This window comes from Hyperolius riggenbachi, chromosome 6, assembly GCF_040937935.1.
Source record: "Hyperolius riggenbachi isolate aHypRig1 chromosome 6, aHypRig1.pri, whole genome shotgun sequence".
Lineage (NCBI taxonomy): Eukaryota > Metazoa > Chordata > Amphibia > Anura > Hyperoliidae > Hyperolius > Hyperolius riggenbachi.
The window spans coordinates 281,349,748-281,375,893 of NC_090651.1; the positions used below are offsets into that span (position 1 = coordinate 281,349,748).

A 26,146-nucleotide genomic window follows, 5' to 3' on the forward strand; every position below is an offset into this window, starting at 1 on the left:
ATGTGATGTCCTACCTTACTCTGGGAGGAGGGCAGCCAATGCAAACACAGACAGTCTTCAGACACTCCCACCCAGCTTTACAATAGAAAGTGCATTGTCATTGTGTGACTCTGTAGCTTGAAAAGCATGAGGAATATTGGCCAATTAGAGAGGAACAGAGGTGTAGGAGGGGAAAACAGGAGGGAAAGAGGCGTCAGCCAATCAGGCTGCATTAGTTAAGTCTGCGGGGATAGTAAGGAAGCAAAAACAGACAACTCAGCATGCCCTGCCACTTCCTTTGTGCAGCAGATGTACCAAATAAGAGCCATGGAAACTCAGAAAGGTTTTATGGAGAAGAAAAGTAATAGTGATTTTAACTGGTTAGCATCTTTATTACTTGTTTACCAGATGGAAATAAATAATCGATTTTTGATGTTATGCCCGACAGTTACTCCAGTCTTTAAAAAGAATGCAAGGGGAACGCGGGTCAACATTCCAATACTTACCTAAAAAGAAGGAATCCTCTGGATCCTCCAGAGGCTTCACACACCATCCTCTGGACCAATACTGCTGCCTGGAACCCTCCTGCAAATTGCAACCATGCACCTTTTCACGCATGAGTGCCCAGTAGAATAGAGCCTCTTGTGCACAAGTGGCTCTGGCATACAGTGCAGACATGGGGCGTGCTCACACAGGTGCTCGTGCTAGAAGAGGAGTGTGGTCACAACCTTGAAATCCGCCAAGCTCTGGAGAGTCCACACTCAGCAACAGTAGAAGGAGGATGGCATGGGAAGCCTCCACAGGACCAAGAAGCTTTTCTCTTCTTAGGTAAGTATTTGATTTTTGACTAGTTTACATTTTAACTATAACCTTGCATTATGCAAGGCCAATGTCAGCCTGAAACAGTCATCTGCAAGTTGGCTCTGTAAAGTGAATGTTCATACTGCAAATCCGCAGCTCTGGTTGTGCGTTTGGCTTTTTTAATGACATAATAAATGATTTGCATATTCACCCAATAAATAGAAAGAATGCATTATGGGAGCTTCTTATTACTCACATAATAATTCCAAATACTCTCTGTTCTAAGAAGACAAAGTTATATTTATAGTGATCTAATGTGAAGTAATTACCCTAGATTATCTATAATAAAACTTTATTTTACTTGCATATGTAAAGCAATTAAACTACTTTATGGTATTATCTATGATGAAATAATTGAAACTTGATTTTACTTGTGTATGTAAAGCAGTTTAAGTACTGTAAAGTATAACAAAAATAAGAACATTACTTTCACTTTTTCTAAGCACATTTTTACAAATTGTTATGAATTTGACAGTCTTACAGATGAGGTTTCAAGACCTAAACACAGAACAAGAAGTAAGCAACACTCTAGTCCAGTCCTCCACAAGAACAATGACATGTAAGTTTATTTGATTACTGGTTGAATCTTCTGAATAGACATGCTTGTATAACCATGATGCCTATGACAAAATTCTATGAATATCTGACAACTGTTTTATGAGGAAAACATCAAAACCTTTTTGTTTAGCACTGCACAGAGAAACTGAAGTTTTAGGACTTTCATATTCCTTGTTTCACAGGTCACAGCTAAACATTATGAATATGAGGATGTCATTTAATGTTACTGTAACGAATGCGGAATAGTCTCCTCGGTCAGCGCACGCTGACACGAGGGAGATCTCCTACAAACGTTCAAACAAGAGGGACCCAGTAGTGGTGGAAACAAAGCAGCCAGCAGTAGGCGCTATGGAGCAAAGAGGAGAGATTCCTCCGTGCGCTCCAAAGACGCCAGACTGCGACTGCACAATGCAAAAACAGTACACAGGTGTGAACACAGCACTGAGACAGAATAGACTAGAGCAGAATGCATAGAAACAAACTGGACAGTCATAGAATGAAAGGATGTCTGCCAATCTAGTTGCAAGCCATGCAACAGCATACAGCCACAAGACGAGGAAGAAGAAGTACAGAGATCAAAGTAGCGATGCACGACCGCAGTGCACACTAACTTCGCAGACTTCAGACAGAGAATCGCCTCAATGCCACCGCAGCACTGAGACGAGAGCAAGAAACCAGAACACATCTGATATGAAAAATAACAAACGTACTCGCTAAATGCGGTCTCCACACGATAAGCGCAACAGAGACAAAACGCGTTCCATCCACGGTCGCCGCACGTTAAGCGAAACAGCTTCAAAGCATGCCACCCTAACTAACAGCAGAGATCAAATAGCAAGATGAGTTCAAGCTGACAGAAGTTGAGAACCAACTCCTGAATAACTAACAAAACCCTTACAAACAGATCACGGAAGGCTGGGCTCAATCCAGTCACACTAAACAGGAACTATGACGAGCAAAGTCTTCTGGGAGCAAGTGACATTTATACTAAAGCCCTTCCAGAGAAGTAGAGAAGTCAATTTGCAAAACAAGTGGATGCAAATTACCTCTGCAGCAAGTTGCAAGCTGACAAAAGGTCTCTCTTCCAGAGACCTGCAGAATGCAACCCTGAAAATGACAAAAACTGCCTGCTTGCGCAGGCCAACAGAACAGATCCTTACAGTTACTCTCAGTTTAGGGTTAGTGTGGAGGGTTGTTTGATTTTTTTTTGTGTGTATTTTTTTTAAATAGCATTGGGATTGTTTAGAGATAGTTAGAAGTGTCTGGAGATTGAAGTTGAACTAGCTGAAAGTCAGGATTAGAGTTTGTATCTAAAAAGGCCAAGGTTAGGAACAAAGTTCAGATTAGTTCTGTTTTAGAGGTTGAGTGCAGTTTTGCCTCTTCTTTGCACGTAATAAGACTTAATTGCAAACATATTATTTTAGAGTTATGATGACTTCCCTGATGTCCGGCTGTCCTCTCATGTGCTTGTGTGCCAGGCTGATGGCAGCTTTATGTACACAGTGAATCATTTAGTACTTTATGCACATGCAAAGGACTTGTATGTCACTCAAAACTTTGCCCCCAATTACTTGGTCCTTCCCCACAGACGTCCCCCTTCTCATTCTGTCCTGGAATAAGTTATTGTCTTCCTAATGTGACCTGCCCTGGAACCCTGACTCTGCCTGTTGTCTGCCTGCAGTGACCTTAAAGCCCCATCTACACCATACGATTCTTTGTGTGATTCGATTACAATTCTATATATGATCTGATTAAATCTGACATGTCCGATCGGGATTCGATTTGATTCAATTCGATTTGCCATTGCTTTGTAGTGGCAAATCGATTTGAATCGAATCCCGATCGGACATGTTGGATTTAATCGGATCGTAAATAGAATCGCAATCGAAGAGCACAAAGAATCGTATCGTGTAGATGGGGCTTAAGGCTTGTGACTGCAAATTTGTCTGCTTTCCGCTTGCTTCAACCTTTAGCCTGTGACCTTGACTCCATCTCATATCTGCTTGACAAGATCCTTGGCTTGATCTCGATTCTGCTGTTTTACTCCACATTTCATTTACTCTTGTTCTATTTGGTCACTGGTGTGGAAATCCCAGGGGCTGTAACTAGATGGTGGTCACCAGGCAGCAAAGTAGTTTATCGTCCACTAGGGGTAGTATCCCATCATCCCTTGCAGAATGCTTTGGTGAAGACCTGTGGAGCCTTGGGAGAGCCCACACCTTGGTGACTGGGTTAACAAGTCCTGCTCTGTTTCCTTTGCATTGGTCCTTTAAAATGAGGAATGCCATTACTGCCCAGCAGAAAATCTCAGGTGTTTTCTCAAAATGTTCTGCTCCAATCAGTGTCAGTGCATATTTTGAAATTGTGGTCAGGAAATATTCTCTGAAAGTAACTTCTGAATTCGTAGTTTTCATGACCTCCTCAATTGGTAGGGTGCTTTCCCAGCCTTTTTGAAAACCTCGTTCCCTGTGTAGGCTGATATTGTCCAGGACAGCTGAGCTGACAAGTGTGGTACCCCATGACCAGAACAAAACATGTACATGTAAAAAGGGTGCGGCAGCAATTTAGGCATGGGAAAATCACCAATATTTTACTATGTAACTATGATTGCAAAATATTTGCACCCACTGTTTGTAGCTGCAGTTAGTATAGTCGGCGGTTCCGACACCCACCATTTTATGTGGTGCAGTGTTCCCCAAACCTGTCCTCAAAGCCCACCAACAGTGCATGTTTTGTGAAAATCCATAGAAGTAGTTAATAAGCTCTGCTGAGACACTAATTACCTCATCTGTGAAAGTTTGTGTTTTTCTGCAAAACATGTACTCTTGGTGGGCCTTGAGGATAGGGTTGGGGAACTCTGATGTAGTGGCTCTGGTGTCCAAATCACCGCTTATAGTCACTTATTGTGGATGTTAGCATAGGAGCCTGTGGCATGCCAAAATTACCATGGTACCTCCAGCACCCAAATCACCTTCTTTGTCTCCTCCACCTGAGCACTAGAAAAAAGGGTGGAGTTCCTTCTGGTGATTACTTTGCTAGGGAGTATTTCTTAAGAACCATGTGGGGAGATATTGTTGAGGCACAGCACTTGCAGGCTTACCTTTCCTGGGCAATGTTTGCATAGATGGGGATAAGGGGTTAAACAGGTTTTGGGAAGGAGGGATGCATGAATGCTTTTTTTTTTTTTTACATTTTAACCTCCCTGGTGATGTGATTACTTCAGGATTTTTTACGGTCTAAAAGCGGAATAATTTTCTAACACGCTTTATACCCTAAAAGTAGTACACTAATCATACATCTCACCTCCACTGGATCCAGTGCTGCAATTCTCTCACCGTCCACTAGGTGTAAATACAACAGACAGTCTCACTAAAGGCATCCAGAACCTCCAAGGACCGGAAGTACAATGGCTGTTGGCATCTTGATCCTGGGGAAACACTTGCTGTGCGCAGGCTCTGCCTGTTCCTCTTGACAGCTACCACGAGTCAGGCTCAGAGTTACTGCTTTGAGCTGCAGATTTCCCGCCCAAGCCTGACTAACCGCTAAGGAGATGAAATAATATATTTATACCATTTTTTTTTAACCAGGACCGGTCTGTAACGATCGGTGTAACACAGAAAGGGTCTGATTATTGGTGATCTGCAGTATCACCAAGAATACAGATATATACCTGATTATTGATGATCTGCAGTATCACCGATAATCAGATATATTACTAACCTCTGGACACCTGAGTAATATGAGTGTTTGGTGCAACAGTAATACTTTGAGAACAATACCAGGAGAACAGGTACTAAGGCAGTAAGGAATACTGCTAGAGGATGAGTACCTTTCAGCAGCCTGTGACTCTCCGCAGGGAGGAGTCAGACTGGAAAAGGGAAGGACCAGAGCGAGAGTGACACCAAGGAGGATGTCACTGACTGATCTGTGAACTATCTCTTAACTGGGGAGATAGCTCTCAAGGTCGGACAAGCCAGGTCGGCAACACACGGACATACAAAGTACAAAGACAGGAGGCCGATTTGGTAATCCTAAGGCAAGCAGGGTTTGGCAACAGAGTATCAGAAATAGTGAAGTACCAAATCAGTGAACAGAAGAGTGGTCAGGAAAGCAGAAAGTCATAACAGAAAATAAACAATGCCTAGTCTTGGGTGTGAGCTCCGTGATCATCAACACCCTGGAGCTAGTCTGAAGTATAACAGAATGATAACACAGATTCCTAATCTTGGGTGTGAGGTCCTTGATAGAGTTGGGCCGAACCTCCGATTTTAGGTTCGCGAACCTGGTTCGCGAACTTCCGCGGAAGGTTCGGTTCGCGTTAAAGTTCGCGAACCGCAATAGACTTCAATGGGGATGCGAACTTTGAAAAAAAAAAATTATGCTGGCCACAAAAGTGATGGAAAAGATGTTTCAAGAGGTCTAACACCTGGAGGGGGGCATGGCGGAGTGGGATACATGCCAAAAGTCCCCGGGAAAAATCTGGATTTGACGCAAAGCAGTGTTTTAAGGGCAGAAATCACATTGAATGCTAAATGACAGGCCTAAAGTGCTTTAAAACATCTTGCATGTGTATACATCAATCAGGTAGTGTAATTAAGGTACTGCTTCGCACTGACACACCAAACTCACCGTGTAACGCACCGCAAACAGCTGTTTGTGTAGTGACAGCCGTGCTGGACTGGTGCGCACCATGGCGAGAGTGCAGTGGCGGGTTCACTGAACAGGAATACAGTGGCGGGTTCACTGAACAGAACAGGTATGCAGTGGCGGGTTCACTGAACAGTACAGGTATACAGTGGCGGGTTCACTGAACACAACAGGTATGCAGTGGCGGGTTCACTAAACAGGTATACAGTGGCGGGTCCACTGAACAGAACAGGTATGCAGTGGCGGGTTCACTGAACAGAACAGGTATGCAGTGGCGGGTTCACTAAACAGTACAGGTATACAGTGGCGGGTTCACTGAACACAACAGGTATGCAGTGGCGGGTTCACTGAACAGGTATACAGTGGCGGGTCCACTGAACAGAACAGGTATGCAGTGGCGGGTTCACTGAACACAACAGGTATGCAGTGGCGGGTTCACAGAACAGGTATGCAGTGGTGGGTTCACAGCACAGGTATGCAGTGGTGGGTTCACTGAACAGGTATGCAGTGGTGGGTTCACAGCACAGGTATGCAGTGGTGGGTTCACAGAACAGGTATGCAGTGGTGGGTTCACTGCACAGGTATGCAGTGGTGGGTTCACTGAACAGGTATGCAGTGGTGGGTTCACAGCACAGGTATGCAGTGGTGGGTTCACAGAACAGGTATGCAGTGGTGGGTTCACAGCACAGGTATGCAGTGGTGGGTTCACAGCACAGGTATGCAGTGGTGGGTTCACAGCACAGGTATGCAGTGGTAGGTTCACAGTACAGGTATGCAGCCAGACAGGAACAAGTTAAGCCTAACTAATCTTTCCCTGAGAGACAGTCTGCAGCAGGTCGCCCTACTCTCACTAACGCAGGCAGCACACGAGTGACCGTAATGGCCGCCGCTGCCTGCCTTATATAAGGGGGGGTGGGGCTCCAGGGGCTAGTGTAGCCTAATTGGCTACACTGGGCCTGCTGACTGTGATGTAGAGGGTCAAAGTTGACCCTCCATGTGCATTATGGGGCGAACCGAACTTCCGCAAAGGTTCGCCTGCGGGACGCGAACGCGAACCACTGAAGTTCGCATGGAACCGTTCGCAGGCGAACCGTTCGGCCCAACTCTAGTCCTTGATCATCAACACCCTGGAACTAGTCTGAAGTATAACAGAATGATAACACAGATCCCTAATCTTGGGTGTGAGGTCCTTAATCATCAACACCCTGGAACTAGTCTGAAGTATAACAGAATGATAACACAGATTCCTAATTTTGGGTGTGAGGTCCTTGATCATCAACACCCTGGAACTAGTCTGAAGTATAACAGAATGATAACACAGATTCTGACAATAAGGTCTGAGTGCTTCCACGTAGTGATCGCAATGGCAGACAACCAGCGAATGACCAGTACCCAGTATATATAGGCCAGCGCTCTCCAGCGCCTCCCCTAAGTGCTGGACCAATAGGAACTGATACAATCGTCAGCTGACCGGCTTGGTCAGCTGACTCCCTTCTGGCTGTCATAAAAGTTCTGCCTCTCAGCGCGCGCGCCTGTGTGGACTATCAGTCCCAGCCACACCAGACATGTCTTGCGTACCACCCGCCGCGCTGGACGTGGAGCCAGCCGCACCGCTATCAAGGCATGCGGCGGTTTCTCCGCATTCAGCCATACTGGCAGATGTAGGCCTACGCGTGCAAACTGCCGCGTTGGATGCGGAATCAGCCGCCTTGTTCTGAGCGCACACGGCGGCTTTTCCGCGTTTTCTCACACGGTCCAAGACTTTTTGCTGCCTGAGGCAAACTTGTGAGGATGCCCCTCCCCCCCTGCAATTAGGAATGATTACCCATCTTCCGAAATTTACACCACATGTAATAGTTGCGAAGCAACCCCCCTTGCTCTAATCCACTAACTGGTCATAATATATGATGCTTTTAATTCAACATCTTACATGTTACCATCAATATTTGCAATTTAAGTAGATGAAGTGGATGTATTGTGTTTTTTTTTTTTTTTTTTTCTTTATGAAAGTGTAATTTCTCTTTAAATTACAAATTATGCTAGAAACTGTAGCTTTTTTTTGTCCCGCTTATGGTTTTCCCTAAGGGAATGATCTCTGCACCAATATTCTCAACACGAAAAAATATCTCCTAATTAGAGTTTTGTTTTACTATGTTTGCTTTGCGAATAAGCAAACTCTTGGAAGATCTATTTCCTCATTTATGCCTAGATCATATTTTTATTTATTAGCCACTGGTAAATTCAGTGTACTTATTCAGCAACACATACTTTTACAGAATCACATCTCATGCCTCTTGAACCGACTTTGGTTTTGCAGATTCAGAAAATGGAGTCAACCTAGGGCACAGTCGCAAAACAGAATATAACATTGTTTGTTTAGAGAGCAAAGCCAAAAGCATACATAATGCTGCATAATTTGGAAATCCTTATAAGCCGCTACAACATCTGCTCATACTAGGTGCTGTAAAGTCTACTGGAGCAGTAAAGAACTATTAGTAGCTCTACAACACTACATGAAAAGACAAGCACACAGTCTTATATTATTCCAGCGCACAAAGAGATGATGCTGGTTTCCTGCTTAAGCCCTTTAGAAACAAGAGCTCACACGGAAGCTGCTGTAGCAGGAGAAAAACAGTTTTGGGAATAAAACAAAATGAAATAATTAGAGCAGAGTAAATCTGTCCAGATTTGCTCCACTGTGTATCTGTCTATCACAGACTAGGAATACGGCAAAGAAATTTAGAATTTTGATTTTCTTGTTTTTATTATTGTTTCCCTACCCATAACAACTTCATTTTCTGGCTCTTTACTCTACCCCTTCTCCTAACAATATCCTTCTTCATGGCTCTTAACCTTACCCTTAACCTCCTACTTTAAGTATCTCCCGAGGCCAAGCTTTAAAAGTATTCCTTAAAGTGCTATTGTCAATCATAAAATCAAATTCCATTTCGCACTGCTCTGTGTTTATAATGCAGTCTGCAACCTGACCCTGCAATGCGAGCATCCCAATATAATCATAAATGTGTCTGCTGTAATAAATCTTATCTCAGTCAGCCTGGCTCTATTTGGTACATTCTGACAAGAGGGAATCTTGTTATCTTCCCTCCCACATTCCTGCTCTGCACTGATTGGCGAATAGTACATTGATTGCAGCAGGAAATTCAAATGATCCCACAATAACCTGCCAGAATTCCCAGCGTCTGCTGATATAACTTACATCATGTTGCCAGATTTAAAGAGAGTCTTTGCCAGTTAGATTACATCAATTTAATTCCAGAGCTTAACCTCCCACACAGTGTCGGGCTAGCCGCCGCAGGGGATCACATGGCCCCGGGAAGATTTTTTTTAAATAAAAACAGTTTTAAACTGTTATGCTAGCACTTCACTAGCTAACTATGTGTGGCAAGTCTCTCCGGTCCCCACCGATCGCCCCCGATTGCCGCCGGTATACATACCCCCCAGGGATCCAACGATGGGGCAGCCTCCCAATCAGCTCCAGGCTTTGCTATGGGGATGATCGGGACTGCGCATGATTTCATGACGTTGATGACGTCATGTCTGATTGTTGCCATAGCGACAGTGAAGCTCATTGCTGAAGCTGCGCTCTCGCGGGATCGCGGAAGGGTAAATATTGCCGGGGGTGATCGGGGGGGGAGGGGGGTCAGAGAGGTGCCGGGGGACTTGCCGCACATAGTTAGCTAGCCTAGTGCTAGCTAACAAATACTAAACATTTTTTATTTTAAAAAAATCCCTCCTGCGGATGCAGCCACTGCATCTGCGTACCTCGCTGCATGGCCATACAACTCAGCACACAACTGATCCCCCCCCCCCCCCCGTTTTCTGCCCACCAACAGAGCTTTCTTTTTTTCTTTTTTTTTTTTGTAATCCCCTCTCCCTCCATCCCCCCACCAGCCAATTGGCACGATCGGCTGTCATAGGCTTTAGCCTATGACAGCGGATCACTGTAGTGCCTCCCAGGGGGAAAGCTGTGTGACACGACTGTCCCCGTACAGTGCTGCAGTAGATTGCAGTGCTGTACACAGTAAATAGATTTCCTGCAATCCCCGCCCCTAGCAATTCACACCAATTGGCGTGGAGTGGTCCTGGGGCTGCTGCACTGCTCACGCCAAATGGTGTTGAGCAGTCGTTAAGTAGTTAAAGTAAGGTGATAAGGTGACAAGTTGGTGGGCAATAAATCAAGATAAGGGAACCCTGAACTTTTACAACATTAACCTTCCTAGTGTTAAAGACGAGCCTTACTCATCCTTACAAAATAGCTGGAAATGGTAAGGATTAGTCAGGAACATCCAGTAATTACAATTACTCACCTGCACCATTGCTGGCATGCGGGATCCTTTGCAGACACCATGCAGCTTCCCTCCGAGCATATTCCCGTATTCTTTGCAGCTATCCCGGGTGCCAATCTCCTCTTCTTCCTTCTTTGTCACTTCCTGTCCCTCAGCAATGACGCTGCATGCACCCCCTGGTGTTGGGTTTATACAGCATCATCACATTAGACAACCAATTCCCATTTTTTTTGTTTTGGATTTAATATAAAAAAGTGTAAAAAAAAAAAAAAAAAAAAAAAAAAGCTTGGCCAGCATTATTGCCCATAGCATCAAATAATAAAGTAAAAAAAAAAATTAAAAACCTGCTTTTTTGTTATTCTTGTATGCATGCTTGTGGACAGCTTGCAAGATCGCAACTTACAAGCGGTTCACAAAAACACTTACAATATACAGAGATGCTTGAAAAAATGTACCGCTTTTGGTACAAAAATCGCACAGAAATCAAACCCAGGAGAAATAAAGTATTACAACCTCATGTGTATTTATTGACTCATTTTACAATGCTGGAAAATAAATAAGGGGTTTTAGAAATACCCCTATGCTCACTGCCCAGGGCAGTGGTGATTACCTGATTGGACAACATCATAAACTCTCAGCCCTCATTACTGAACACTTCACCAGATAATATGTTCTCTGAAGAGCTTGTATGCTTATCAGCATTAGTAAAAGTGGTTTGCAATGCTGGGGAAAGGGCTTTCAACCTCCCTTTGTAAAAGTATATTCTATTAAGATGCATAGCAGTCTGGAAACCAGAGCAGTGACCTCTATTTGCGCATTTCCAGCTGCCATAGCTAAGAAATAAAACATTAGGAGCAGAGATACAAGTCTAATATTGTTTCCAGTACAGGAAGAGTTAAGAAACTCCAGTTGTCATCTATGCAAAAGAGCCATTGAGCTACACAACTTTCAAAGTGGCAGACAGCTCTGTCTTCTGAAGCTTATTATCTCAAGTGTCTGACACTGTATTGTTTTTTTTTTTTCTGCAGAGGACAGTTCAAAAGTTCACTGGCCTGCTCTGTACAATCACTTTGAATGCTGAGTAGTGTGTAAACTGCAAATATTAGAGAATTATGCAATGTTATAAAAAAAACTGTAACTGAAAATAAAAATATGAGAATATTTTCTTTGCTACTAATGTTCTAGTAATTATTTGTACTACACAACTAATTCATTATATCATTTTTTTTTTTTTTTGCTTCAGCATCTCTTTTAAGCCTTGTTTATTTCAACAAGATCTGGCTAAACCAAATTCTGCATGTATTACAGCAGCACGGCTCCATAGTAAAAGAGAATAGGTGCTAAACTGACCTGTCTAGATCACAGACCATTCATTCATGAAAAATATTTGGTCCACTGTGATACAAAATGACAAATATTTAGCAGAACACATTGTTCAGCAAATACGTTCTAGATTATAGTTAAAATAGATTGTAAGCATCTCAGTACAGTACATAGTAAATAGTTTCACTTGAAAAAGGATGATGAAATTATATAATAAGATGTAGTGCAGTATTGTACCACATGTAATGTCCAGCTTATCTTATTCACACTACACACAGAATGTGGTTCTCATAATATATTGTAGTGTGAATCCTTAATTCAATATACTTATCAGGATTGTATGCCTGTTTATTGCACACTTCACCTCCCTAGTGCGAACACTATTTCACACAATGTACACACTTGCTTTTAGCATTTCTGGTGTATTGACAATAGTGCACCTGCTCAACCAGCAGCCATTGTAAATAAGTCCTAAAGCCAACGGCAGAAGGAAATGATTAACTGCCATTTCATCCAAAGCCCCTCAGCAAAACTTGTGGTTTTAAATTACCTTTAAAAAATGTTTTCTTCTTCAACCAAGCTTAAATTGCTCCTGTACAGTGTGCTGAATAATCATATTTAAATTGCATTTTCTTTTCCCTTTTGAGGAAGAAAAATCCTGAATGTGATGCCTTTTACAGGAGAAAAATGTTACTAAAAAACCTGGACAGAGAGACAACCAAACCGAACCTTGTAAGCAGAGTTGTAATTGTTACTGCAATAAAATAGTTCTGTGTCCTTCAAGAATATGGGAGACATTATTTCTGTAAACCTCAGTCTATAAAGTTGTGATTAAGACGCCACACGTTTTGTAGTAAGATATTAGTATATGTACAGTAGATTAGGAGGAGCACCACCTCAGGTATAAAGATGGTGTGCCACGGTCGCAGTCTCTGTGTCCCCAGAGACCCACAAATGCAGCTTCTTCCAAAGGACCGGCACCACACTCAAGGAGTAATTATAGCAATGTGCTGTCACGCTTTATGCAATAAAAGAGCTATAATTACTCCTTGACTGTGGTGCCGGTCCTTTGGAAGAAGTTGTAAGATATTAGAACGTTTGTCTAATTGCATCTCTAAAGGGTGAAATACTAAATAAGGTATGCATTTACAATTCGTTTGATTTTCTAATATTCCTCAAAGGTAGAAAAAACTGCAGACTGTGAATGATCCAGTAAGTCTGTCCTAGATTTGTCAATAATCATTGTTATTAGGTGGGAAAGTATGCAAAAGTTCCACTAACTTTTCAGAAATGCTGACCAGATATGCCATTGCTCCGTTGTTGTTGTCGTTGAAGCAGGATCAAACCTGCAAAACGTGTTGCATTGATCCCCGGAGTATGTAAATAAACTTGCTGTATTTGACAAATATATTGGCAATTTTTGTGTCTGCTTGGAGGAAGTAAGTCCACCACTGCTCCTCATGTTTTAAACTTTTTAGATTATTTTATCCTTTTGGTGCCTCTGTATCCATACTACGCTTTTCAGAAATTCTGTCACTAAATCACTACGGTCTGCTTTGACCCAGATGAGGGTTGTGCATTTATACTGCCAACAACTTTTTTTTTTAATAATCTCAGGTCAGGGTTTGCAGGACCACTCATGCTCTTCAGTATCCTCTAGCCATGAAAAGTCAGGCCCACTCAACTCACATCAAGTAACCAATATTGTGCAAGACCATAAGAGGAACTTCTTTTCTGGGTTTTCTGAGGCAGTATGGTATCATGGATGCACACATTTAAATCATTTTTGCAACAGTGCAAATTAGCAGTTGAATTAGTATCTCTCAACTTGATATCACTTTCTTTTTTTTTTTTTTTTACTGTCAGTAACAGGGATGGGGAAGATTGGGTTCCATCAATCTTTCTAATCCCAACTGCATTACACAAGGGGCTGATTAGGCATGTTGTATATATATATAACAGTAGAATATCTTTTTGTTAAACTTTAACACTCATTATCTTTGAAGATAGCGAAGATGAATGACACATGTGATGGTCATCATACCTTTTCTTCTTTCTAAGGCAACTGCAGTTGGCAGTGCAGGAACCTTTATTAATGTACTATAGGGCCAGTGAAGCAGGAATGCCATCAATGCAATGATTGTAGCAGTCCCCTCCTCATTACAGACCCACTGGGTGGTGCTATACTGCACTCTAAAGCTTCATGACCACTATTTGTAGCCATAGTTTGTATAGCAGGTGGCTCCAGCTCCCACTGTATTAAATTTCAAATAATAGCGGCTATTTGCGAATATTTACATGGGCATCCATGGTGGCATCCAAACTTCCCCGGTGGCTATTTAATAGCAAATCTGCACATATATTGGCAGGGATAGCGGTGGGGAGGATGGTTAAGGTTTGAAATTGAATAAAGGGGTCAGTAAGGGTAGGTATTTTGTGGTAGGGAATCAGTTAGATTTAGACATTGGAAAAGGGAGGGTTCAGGCAAGAATCGGTTAGGGTTAAGCATAAATATCTGCACATTTTTTGGTGGGGGATCGGTTAGGCTTATGCATTGGAAGAGAGAGGCTTGTAACAAACTTACCTGGTGTTGACTCTGGAGGCTGCTCTGAGCAGCTGGAGGAAACTTCCTCTTCCTCTTCGGTTGGTCGCATCCCCAGCTCCCCTGTAGGTGTGGGTCAGCGTGTTGTTTCTGGCAGTCTCTAGGAGGACGCACACAGCTCAGAACTGCCTTTATATGTTAAGGAGGCATGTCTGAAGTGTGTCAACTGATTCCTGCGGTCAGCTGACACTTGCTGCAGGGATGTTGCTGATTGGTCTGATTTTTCTGGGGGCTTGGTCTGTGCTCTATTCCTGCTATATAAACCCTGGGCATTCAGTTACTCGCTGTCCGTTATAACTTTCAGTTCTCTGAGTGCTGGACCTTGCTTTACTACTTAGTCTAGTTAAAGTTCCAGAGAGCTACATTTCATATATTGCGCATCAGCGCAATATATATGTACTCTAGTCAGTCAGTATTGTATTATTGTAATATTGTATATTGTTCTGTATATCGACCTTTACCTGCCTCTTGACCTCAAATCTGCCTAGCCCCTCTGTATTACTGCCATCTGATATCTGTGTATGACTCGGCCTGTCCCTGACTTCGCTCCTGTTTGATCCATCCAATACTACTGACATATGACCTATGTGTATGACTTCGGCCTGTATAACATTTCCGCACCTGTCTTAGCCTACTGTACTTTAGCCATCTGATTACCAGTGTATGATCCTAGTCTGTTATTGACCTTGCTCTACCTCAGTCCCTGTGTACCCCATATCTCTGACTTCGTGTATGACCTCAGTTGACGTTCTGACCTTGATTATCGTTTATTAAGTGTACACTTCATAGCCTGCATCACAGCCAGCGTTACATTATAGCTGACCAATAAAATATATCATGGAGGAGTTACAATGTCAGGTTTAGCTTCTTGCGACTGCTGTGAATCAACTCAATACCACAGTCACTGCTCAGCAAGATTAGTTAACACAGTTGTTAAACACATCTCAACTTGAGCTTAATATAGGTCGTAGAGAGCAGTTTGTAGTTCCTCCTATCTCTGAGCCTAAAATGCCATTGCCTGAAAAATTATCTGGTTCCAGATCTGATTTCAGTAATTTTATAAACCGATGCCTGACTTATTTTGAGGTCAGACCGAGATCATCGGGTATTGAATCTCAGAGAACTCCCTTATTAATACTCTCTTACAGGGTGACTCTCAGACTTAGGCTTAAGGGTTACCTCCTGATCACGAAGCTCTGTCATTTGTAAGCAAGTTTTTTGAGGTCATGGCTGTGATTTATGCCGACCCAGACGTGTCTGCTACCGCAGTTCGTAAACTCCGCAAACTGCAGCAGGGCCGTCATACTGCAGACGATTATGCCCCCGAATTTAGCCGTTGGTCAGTTTCTTCCAAGTGGGGAGAGGCTGCACTTCTTGACCAATTTTTATTAGGTTTGGCAGATTCGTTAAACGAAAACTCTGGTTAGTCACCCTGAACCTAAGACTCTTGAGGAGGCCGTTTCCTTGGCCATTCGTGTAGATAGACGCATTAGATATCGCCGGCGGTGCTCCCTCTTCTACCATGCCTACTCCCCGATCTAATAATACTGTTATGCTCTCTAGTGAGGAACCCATGCATTTGGGATATTCTAAATTACCCCCTTCTGAGAAACTCAGAAGACGTCATGAAGGGTTGTGTATGTATTGTGGTGAAAAAGGGCATTTTGTGCAGAACTGTACAGCCAAGAGCAAGGCGGTAAAACTTCCACGCCTAGGTGTAGTTGGGGAATCTCATCTGGGCGAGCAGATGCTTCCTCTTAAAGTAAAAAAAATATTACTGCCAGTAACTATTTTATGGAATGGTCAGTCTAGCTCTGCACAAGCAGTGGACTCTGGGGCGGCGGGTAATTCCATTGATTCTGAATTTGCAGCAAGTTTAGGTATCCCTTGTCATAGACCGCACGGGCTGGTCCTTGATCGGGTCAATCACTCAGAGTCAGAAACTCGGTCTCGCTGTAGCTTTGTGCAGAGATGCCCATATGTGGATTTGCAGTCTATGAACCGAATAGCCGAGAGTAGCGTCCTGACTCCAAAGGATTCACCACACATGTACAATTCAAAAGCTTGCCACCACCTGTGAGTCAGCACAGGACTGTAAATACTTTAGCACACCTTGAACACCATAAGTTAACCCTTAGCTGTATGCAGCTATCGGCACCAGACCCGTTTATTTGTGCCCGATTCAAGCATACGGGTTATAAATACAAGATACTCTAGAACACAAGGTAACATTTTCGGAGAAGTAAGTACGATTGTGTATGTTCAGGAACAGGTCATAACCGCTAAATGATTTTTAAGCGTTTAATAACAAAAATTCATTACACACATGTACATACACTAATTAACATATACACACAAAGTTTAAAATAAAAGGGAATAATTGTGAAAAGGCTTACTTAGCCGGAATGCAGTCTGTGTGGGGATATTTCCTTCTGGGAGAATAAATGCAACATCCTTGGTTTCAGAATCAGAGGTCTTTAGGTATACTTTGTAATCCAAACTGAGGTTACAGTTCCAAGATGGCTGCTAACCACATGGTCCTCTGGTTAGCAGCAGCAGGTCGAGTTGTAATCCAAATGATGTTAAAATGGAGGACTGAAGTCGCCTGCTGGCAATGTGCTTTTGATGAAGCTGGTTTGGGGGTGTGGGAACACCAGCCCCCTCTCAATTACCCACCAATGACAGTTCACCTCCTCCTAGGAGGATGTTGAGCTTAAACTGTAAAATACTGTAACTCATAAACTATACATGTCATATTTGGGTGGCTGGCAGATTCATAATTGTCAGAAAATACTGATTAATATGACATCTTGCATGAGTGCGTTAGGCTGAGCGGTCTCCAAGGAGGTTCGTACACCAATAACTGGACGGGTTATTGTTATGAATTTTATATCAGCACATTGGGCAGATTTTAACGATTTAGACTATATTAATTTCATAGCTGTGCTGTACACGGTTTTCATTTAACAAACCAAAATCAAAAACTACATGCATTTCAATCTGTTCCTAATCGGAGCCACTGTGTCTGAGCCCTTCAGTGGACTCCTGGGGAGCTAGCCTACTTTAGTTGAAAGGAACTTTTGGTGTGTTAATTAGCATCTAAGCGTGACCAGCTACAACACCCAGATTCTGGCTAGGTTTCACACCTCTGGGTCCCTGGCCAGCAAGGAATTCTTTTGAACAAGTTAATTAAATGTGGGTGAGGGGTTTGCTTTCACACAACAGAGAGGGAAAGACATCAGTTGTACGTTGTACGTTCAATTGCGGAACGATACAGAGTCGCTAATCGTCTCGATTTCGGTATCATTCATCACATCCCTGCCTTGCCTTTATTAAATAAACTTTATGTTACTGCCATTGACGATTCTCCTATTCAGGGTGGCCAGCCCATTGCCATTACTCCTAAAATTTCTCTGCAGATTGGAGTTCTGCATTTTGAAAAACTGCAGTTCTTCACTCTCAGAATGCCTTCTAGTCCCTTGATTCTGGGTCTTTCCTGGTTGCAGATGCACAATCCACTCATCCATTGGTGTTCGGGCCAACTTACCAATTAGTCTCTGACTAAAAAGGGAGCTGATCCTTCCAAGTTACCCTTGTCAGCCTGTGAAGCCTTTTGCCACACTGAAGACAGCATTTTGCTCCTGCCCATTTTGACACATCCTGATGTGTTATTGCCCTTCTGTGTGGAAGTTGATGACTCAGAGGTAGGAGTAGGGGCAGTTCTTTTGCAGTACTCGGGTCATCCTGAAAGGTTGCATCCTTCTGCTTTCTTCTCTGAAAAGTTTTCATCAGCAGAGTGCAATTATGATATACTGAACAGGGAACTTCTGGCAGTTAAGATGGCATTTGAGGAATGAAGATATTGGTTAGAGGGGGCTGAACATCCTGTCACCGTGTACACCGATCACAAAAACTTAGAGTATGTGGAAAAGGCTAAGAGACTCAATCCCAGACAGGCACGGTGGGCATTGTTCTTCTCACGTTTCAATTTCTCCATTACCTATAAACCAGAATGTAAAAATGTGAAGGCCGATGCTTTGTCCAGATGTTTTTATTTCGAGGTTGCGCAACCTAAGGTTCCTGTGTCCATTATACCTAGACACTGTGTGGTCACGGCCACAGACACTCAAGAAGCTCCTGACTTGTCTGAATTACTAACCTCATTTCAGGAAAACTGTCCACCTGAAAAGCCTTCAAATGTATACTTTGTACCAATTCACCTTCGTTTACAGGTGCTTCAGCAATTTCATGACACCAAACTGGCAGGTCATCCGGGTGAGACCAAAACCTTGGATTTACTAACACGTCATGTTTGGTGGCCAACTGTGAGAAAGGACTGTAAGGCCTATGTTGAGGCATGCAGCATTTGTGCCAGAAGTAAAGTCTCTAGGAAAGCTCCTAGAGGGAGTTTGATGCCATTGCCCATTCCTCAGGTTCCATGGACTCATATTTCTTTGGATTTTGTGGTGGATTTGCCTTCTTCCAGTGGAAAAAGTGTGATTTGGGTGATCGTGGACAGGTTCAGTAAGATGGCCCATTTTGTTCCCCTGTGTAAATTGCCTTCTGCTAAGGAACTGGCAGAATTATTCATTTAACATGTCTTCCGTCTGCATGGTATTTCAGAGAATATTGTGTCTGATAGGGGAGTTCAGTTCGTCTCCCAGTTCTGGTGGTCATTTTGTTCTCGTTTGGGGATCTCCTTGTCGTTTTCCTCGGGTTTTCATCCCGAGACCAACGGTCAGACGGAGAGAACAAACCAATCCCTGGAGCAGTATCTCAGGTGTTTTGTGTCTGACTGTAAGGAGACCTGGCTTCAATTTTTACCATTCGTCAAATTTGCGTTCAATAATAACCTTCCCAGTTCTTCCACCAAACAGTCACCATTTCAAGTGGTTACTGGTTGGACTCCTAAGTTTACCTCATTTTCCAGTGCCCAGTCTTCCTACCCAGTCCTGGAAGAATGGATCTCCCATATGCAGTCAGTCTGGCTGCAGGTCAGAGAAAACCTAGAAAAAGCAGTCGCCCGACAAAAAAATTCATGCTGACCATCATCGTTCTTCTGAGTATGAGTTTACATCTGGGGATCTGGTGTAGGTATCTACCCACAACATTCCTCTCTGACAACCATCTGTCAAGTTGAGTCCCAAATACATTGGTCCTTACCCCATTGATAAAAGAATTAATGATGTTGTATATCTGGTGACTTTACCTCAGTCTATGAGAGGAGTAAGATCTTTCCATGTATCTTTATTGAAACCAGCAGCCAATGTTTCTTCCTCTGATCCCCCTCCACCAATTGTGGTTGATGGGGAACCTGAGTATGAGATAGAAAGAATTTTGGATTCTCGAAAAGTTCCGTAATTCTCTACAATTCTTGGTAGATTGGAAAGGTTATGGCCCAAGGGAGAGAAGCTGGGTTCCTGCATGGCAAGTCCATGCTGATGAATTAATTCAGGAATTCCATTGTCAACATCCTGATAAGCCAGGTAGGGAGTGCCTGGAATCCACCCCTCGAGGGGGGAGGGGGGGTAATGTAACAAACTTACCTGGTGTTGACTCTGGAGGCTGCTCTGAGCAGCTGGAGGAAACTTCCTCTTCGGTCAGTCGCATCCCCGGCTCCCCTGTAGACGTGAGCCAGCATGTTCGCATCCCCGGCTCCCCTGTAGATGTGGGTCAATATGTTGTTTCTGGCAGTCTCTCTAGGAACACGCGCAAAGCTCAGAACTGCCTTTATAGGTTAAGGAGGCGTGTCTGAAGTGTGTCAGCTGATTCCTGCGGTCAGCTGACACTTGCTGCAGGGATGTTGCTGATTGGTCTGATTTTCCTGGGGGCTTGGTCTGTGCTAGGCATTCAGTTATTCGCTGTCCGCTATAGCTTTCAGTTCTCTGAGCACTGGACCTTGCTTTACTACTTTGTCCAGTTAAAGTTTCAGAGAGCTACATTTCATATATTGCGCATCAGCTCGATATATATGTACTCTAGTCAGTCAGTATTGTATTATTGTAATATTGTATATTGTTCTGTGTATCGACCTTTGCCTGCCTCTTGACCTCAAATCTGCCTAGCCCCTCTGTATTACTGCCATCTGATATCTGTGTATGACTCGGCCTGTCCCTGACTTCGCTCCTGTTTGATCCTTCCAATACGACTGACATCTGACCTATGTGTATGACTTTGGCCTGTATAAAGTTTTTACACCTGTCTTAGCCTACTGTACTTTAGCCATCTGATTACCAGTGTATGATCCTAGTCTGTTATTGACCTTGCTTTGCCTCAATCCCTGTGTACCGCATATCTCTGACTTCGTGTATGACCTCAGTTGACGATCTGACCTCAATTATAGTTTATTCAGTGTACACTTCATAGCCTGCATCACAGCCAGCATTATAGGGCTCCTGTAAGAGTAGGTTAGGGTTAGGCATAAATATCAGCAAATTTTGCGGTAATGGGCTTGGTTAGGGTTAGCCATTGGTAGAAGGAGGGTTCGTGTGAGAACAGGGTTAGACTAGGTATTAGTAAAATATTAACAATTTTTACCAATATTTTACGGTCAGTATAACGCATTGGGATAGCTGTAATTTCACAGATATTCTTCTACAGGGTTTCTCTGGTGCCAACATTACCGTGGCTCCCTTCTTGAATGTACTCCTCGAAAATACCTTTTATTTATGACATAAACTATAAAATAAAATTATGCATTATTTATCTTGGCATTTTTCCCCCTTTCCTGGAGTTTAGTATCAAAATTTATAAAACTTCAAAATGAAAAAGTAAGTAATATTCACAGAAGTGCATTTCAGCTGTTTAAACTACTTTATGCTTCTTTATCATTCTCAGGAGGATGGTTTATATAGATATTTTATAGAAAAACAACATTTTGCCTGGGAGTTTGTGGAATCCCTAGTGGCTGAGATCATGCTCGATGAGATTCTGCCAGATGTGGTTATTGAAGCATTAACTAATAATCCATCAAAGGTAAGATCAGAGTTATTACATCAGGTAATATATGAATTTTACTCCACATTATATATTTCAGAACTGTTCACTAAAGCACTGCTGATGCAGATGTATTAGTTAGACAGTGTTCTCCATATTTTTTAAGCAAAATGATGTTATGTACAGAAATCTCTACTTCTTCAAGGCAAAACCCTATGTTACTTTTTACAGAAAATAAATAAACAAAAAAAAAAAGAACAAAAAACTATCCACAGTTAAAATAGTCAATATTCACCGTATAGCAAAAAGCAGACAAAAGCTCCTGGTCAGTTGTAACTAGTGTTGGGCGAACATCTAGATGTTCGGGTTCGGGCCGAACAGGCCGAACATGGCCGCGATGTTCGGGTGTTCGACCCGAACTCCGAACATAATGGAAGTCAATGGGGACCCGAACTTTTGTGGTTTGTAAAGCCTCCTTACATGCTACATACCCCAAATTTACAGGGTATGTGCACCTTGGGAGTGGGTACAAGAGGAAAATTTTTTTTAGCAAAAAGAGCTTATAGTTTTTGAGAAAATCGATTTTAAAGTTTCAAAGGGAAAACTGTCTTTTAAATGCGGGAAATGTCTGTTTTCTTTGCACAGGTAACATGTTTTTTGTCGGCATGCAGTCATAAATGTAATACATATAAGAGGTTCCAGGAAAAGGGACCGGTAACGCTAACCCAGCAGCAGCACACGTGATGGAACAGGAGGAGGCGCAGGAGGAGAAGGCCACGCTTTGTGAGACACAACAACCCAGGCCTTGCATGAGGACAAGAAGCGTGCGGATAGCATGCTTTGTACCGCCATGCAGTCATAAATGTAATAAAGATAAGTGGTTCAATAAACAGGGACCACGCGGCAACGCTAACCCAGCAGCAGCAGACGTGATGGAACAGGAGGAGGCGCAGGAGGAGAAGGCCACGCTTTGTGAGACACAACAACCCAGGCCTTGCATGAGGGCAAGAAGCGTGCGGATAGCATGCTTTGTACCGCCATGCAGTCATAAATGTAAAAAAGATAAGTGGTTCAATAAACAGGGACCACGCGGCAACGATAACCCAGCAGCAGCAGACGTGATGGAACAGGAGGAGGCGCAGGAGGAGAAGGCCACGCTTTGTGAGACACAACAACCCAGGCCTTGCATGAGGGCAAGAAGCGTGCGGATAGCATGCTTTGTACCGCCATGCAGTCATAAATGTAATAAAGATAAGTGGTTCAATAAACAGGGACCACGCGGCAACGCTAACCCAGCAGCAGCAGACGTGATGGAACAGGAGGAGGCGCAGGAGGAGAAGGCCACGCTTTGTGAGACACAACAACCCAGGCCTTGCATGAGGGCAAGAAGCGTGCGGATAGCATGCTTTGTACCGCCATGCAGTCATAAATGTAATAAAGATAAGTGGTTCAATAAACAGGGACCACGCGGCAACGCTAACCCAGCAGCAGCAGACGTGATGGAACAGGAGGAGGCGCAGGAGGAGAAGGCCACGCTTTGTGAGACACAACAACCCAGGCCTTGCATGAGGGCAAGAAGCGTGCGGATAGCATGCTTTGTACCGCCATGCAGTCATAAATGTAATAAAGATAAGTGGTTCAATAAACAGGGACCACGCGGCAACGCTAACCCAGCAGCAGCAGATGTGATGGAACAGGAGGAGGCGCAGGAGGAGAAGGCCACGCTTTGTAAGACACAACAACCCAGGCCTTGCATGAGGGCAAGAAGCGTGCGGATATAGCAGCAATGCTTTTTGCCGCCATGCAGTCATAAATGTAATACAGATGAGAGGTTCAATAAACAGGGACCGGAAACGCTACACCATCCCAGATGTTCATTGGTCATGTTACTTGGTTGGGGTCCTGGAGTGTTGCGTAGTCATTTCCAATCCAGGATTGATTCATTTTAATTTGAGTCAGACGGTCTGCATTTTCTGTGGAGAGGCGGATACGCCGATCTGTGAGGATGCCTCCGGCAGCACTGAAACAGCGTTCCGACATAACGCTGGCTGCCGGGCAAGCCAGCACCTCTATTGCGTACATTGCCAGTTCGTGCCAGGTGTCTAGCTTCGATACCCAATAGTTGAAGGGTGCAGATGGATTGTTCGACACAGCTACGTCATCTGACATGTAGTCCTTGACCATCTTCTCCAGGCGATCGGTGTTGGAGGTGGATCTGCACGCTTGCTGTTCAGTGGGTTGCTGCTGCATGGGTGTCAGAAAATTTTCCCACTCCAAGGACACTGCCGATACCATTCCCTTTTGGGCACTAGCTGCGGCTTGCGTTGTTTGCTGCCCTCCTGGTCGTCCTGGGTTTGCGGGAGTCAGTCTGTCTGCGTACAACTGGCTAGAGGAGGGGGAGGATGTCAATCTCCTCTCTAAAGTCTCCACAAGGGCCTGCTGGTATTCTTCCATTTTGACCTGTCTGACTCTTTCTTCAAGCAGTTTTGGAACATTGTGTTTGTACCGTGGATCCAGAAGGGTATAAACCCAGTAATTGGTGTTGTCCAGAATGCGCACAATGCGTGGGTCACGTTCAATGCAGTCTAGCATGAATTGAGCCATGTGTGCCAGAGTCCTACCAGAATCCTCATCATCCTCTTGTGAGCGTTGTGATAGTTGTTGTGATGCATCATAGTCGTCACCTTCCTCCTGGTCTGCTTCTGCTGACCATTCGCGTTGAATTGTGGAAGTCCAACGTGCACCGCTCTGGCCCTCGTCAGTGGTGGCATGAAATTCCTGCTCCAACTCCAGCTGTTCCTCCTCCTCTTCTTCGTCATAGCTGCTGGGGCCAGCGTTCCCTGAGGCGGATGGCCTGATGTTGGTACCATCACGCTGATCGTTTTCTCCTTCAGATTCCCCCAGTTGCATCATGACAGCTGTTTCCTTGATTTTCAACATCGACCTCTTCAGTAAACACAGCAGTGGTATGGTAATGCTGACTGAAGAGTTGTCACTGCTCACAAGCAACGTGGATTGCTCAAAATTTTGGAGGACTTGGCAGAGGTCCAACATGTTGGCCCAATCGGATCCACAGAAGCTTGGCAGCTGGCCGGATGCGCCTCGGTACTGCGCCGTCATGTACTGGACCACTGCACTCTTCTGCTCGCAAAAGCGGGCTAGCATGTGCAGCGTAGAATTCCAGCGCGTAGGGACATCACACAGCAAGCGATGGTGGGGGAGATTGAAGCGCTCCTGCATCTTGGCGAGTGCCCCCGAAGCAGTACTGGAATTTCTACAATATTTGGCCACTCGACGCACCTTCAACAGAAGATCGGCCACGCCTGGGTATGTCCTCAGGAACCGCTGAACTACTAGGTTCATCACGTGCGCCAGGCAAGGGATGTGTGTCAGCTTAGCCAACCTTAAAGCGCGAATAAGATTACTCCCATTATCACACACAACCATGCCCGGTTTCAAGTCCAGCGGTGCCAGCCACAAATCCGTCTGTTCCTTTATTCCCTTCCAAATTTCCTCCCCTGTGTGCTGCTTATCCCCAAGGCAGATCAGCTTCAGCAACGCTTGCTGACGCATGCCAACAGCTGTGCTGCACTGCTTCCACGATCCTACTGCTGCTGGGTTAGCGTTTCCGGATGAGGTACAGCTTTGAGATGCGTTGGAGGAGAAGGAGTCAGAGAGGTAGGTGCTGCTGTTGTTATCCAGTGGGAGGGACGGCGGTGCAGCTGTTTGCAGCGTGGGCAACACCCGCGCCGTAGCAGGTGAGGAATCGCTGCCAGGCTCCACAAGGTTCACCCAGTGCGCGGTAAGGGAGATGTATCGACCCTGGCCGAACGCACTCGTCCAAGTGTCAGTGGTGAGGTGAACCTTGCAGGCAACGGCATTCTTCAAGCTTCGGGTTATTTTGCTGACCACGTGCTCATGCAACTCAGGCACTGCAGAGCGCGCAAAGTGGTAGCGGCTGGGAACCACGTAACGTGGGATGGCCACTGACATCATGCCCTTGAAGCTGTTTGTCTCCACCACTCGATATGGCAGCATTTCGCAGGCCAGAAGCTTGGCTATGCTGGCTGTTACTGCCACGGCCCGGGGGTCATTTGCTGGCAATTTCCTCTTGCGCTCAAACATCTCCGACACAGACAACTGAACCGTAGCGCTGCACACGGAAGGGCTGTTGGTTGTTGTGTTTGATGAACACTGGGAGACCTCAAGAGCACTACTCCGGAAAGTGACAGTGTCAGCGTCGTCTGATGTTTGTGAATGTTGTGAACCACGCAATGGCTGGGCTACTGCTGCTGCTGAGGCGGGTCTGGTGGTGAGTCTGGTGAACCCAAGGGAGGCAGTGCTGCTGGTACCCTGTCCTGCCGCGTTTGCCCACAGAGTGGGATGTTTGGATAGCATGTGGCGGCTCATGCTGGTGGTGGAGAGGTTGTTAATACTTTTCCCCCTGCTCAGGCGAGTCTTGCACACCTTGCAAATCGCCATGGTAACATCCTCAGTGCAGTCTTCAAAGAAAGCCCAGACTTTGGAGCACCTGCCTCCTTGCTGGCGATTTCTGTTTCCTCCTCTTTTGCCTCTCACTCTAACTTCCACGCTTGTGGTGCCTGAAATTGCGCGCCGCCTACCTTGTGGCACAAGGCGAACTCGTGCAGCAGTGGGTTCTTCAACAGACTCATCTGTGCTGCTGCTACGACGGCGATGTTCTCGTTCACAAATAAAATCTGGGTCTCTGTCCACACTGTCCATACCCTCCTCTTCCATCTCCTCAAACTCGTCATATGTCATTGTGGGGGGCCGCCGCCGTGGAGTAGAGCTCCCCAGAACAACCTCTGCGCAGCTCACTCCAACGTCGTCTTCCAGATCTTGTCGGCCGACCTCCTGCAATTGCAACCCCTCCTGCCCAACTTGCTCTGGGATTTGGGTTTCCGAGTCCTCC

General features: G+C 44.5%; 1 protein-coding gene across 7 annotated transcripts in view; it reads left to right on the forward strand.

Moving 5' to 3' along the window:
* The window catches only part of LOC137522765 (uncharacterized), a 116,480-nt gene that overhangs the window by 33,940 nt on the left and 56,394 nt on the right, over positions 1-26,146 (forward strand). For 6 of the 7 annotated variants that reach the window (XM_068242822.1, XM_068242821.1, XM_068242826.1 and 3 more), the window contains 3 exons: positions 1,316-1,399; positions 12,323-12,407; positions 21,115-21,252. In XM_068242822.1, the coding sequence (XP_068098923.1) occupies positions 1,316-1,399; positions 12,323-12,407; positions 21,115-21,252 (307 nt within the window). Of the gene's footprint in view, positions 1-736; positions 808-1,315; positions 1,400-12,322; positions 12,408-21,114; positions 21,253-26,146 lie in introns of those variants that run through there. The other variant, XM_068242827.1, reaches the window with a different exon arrangement.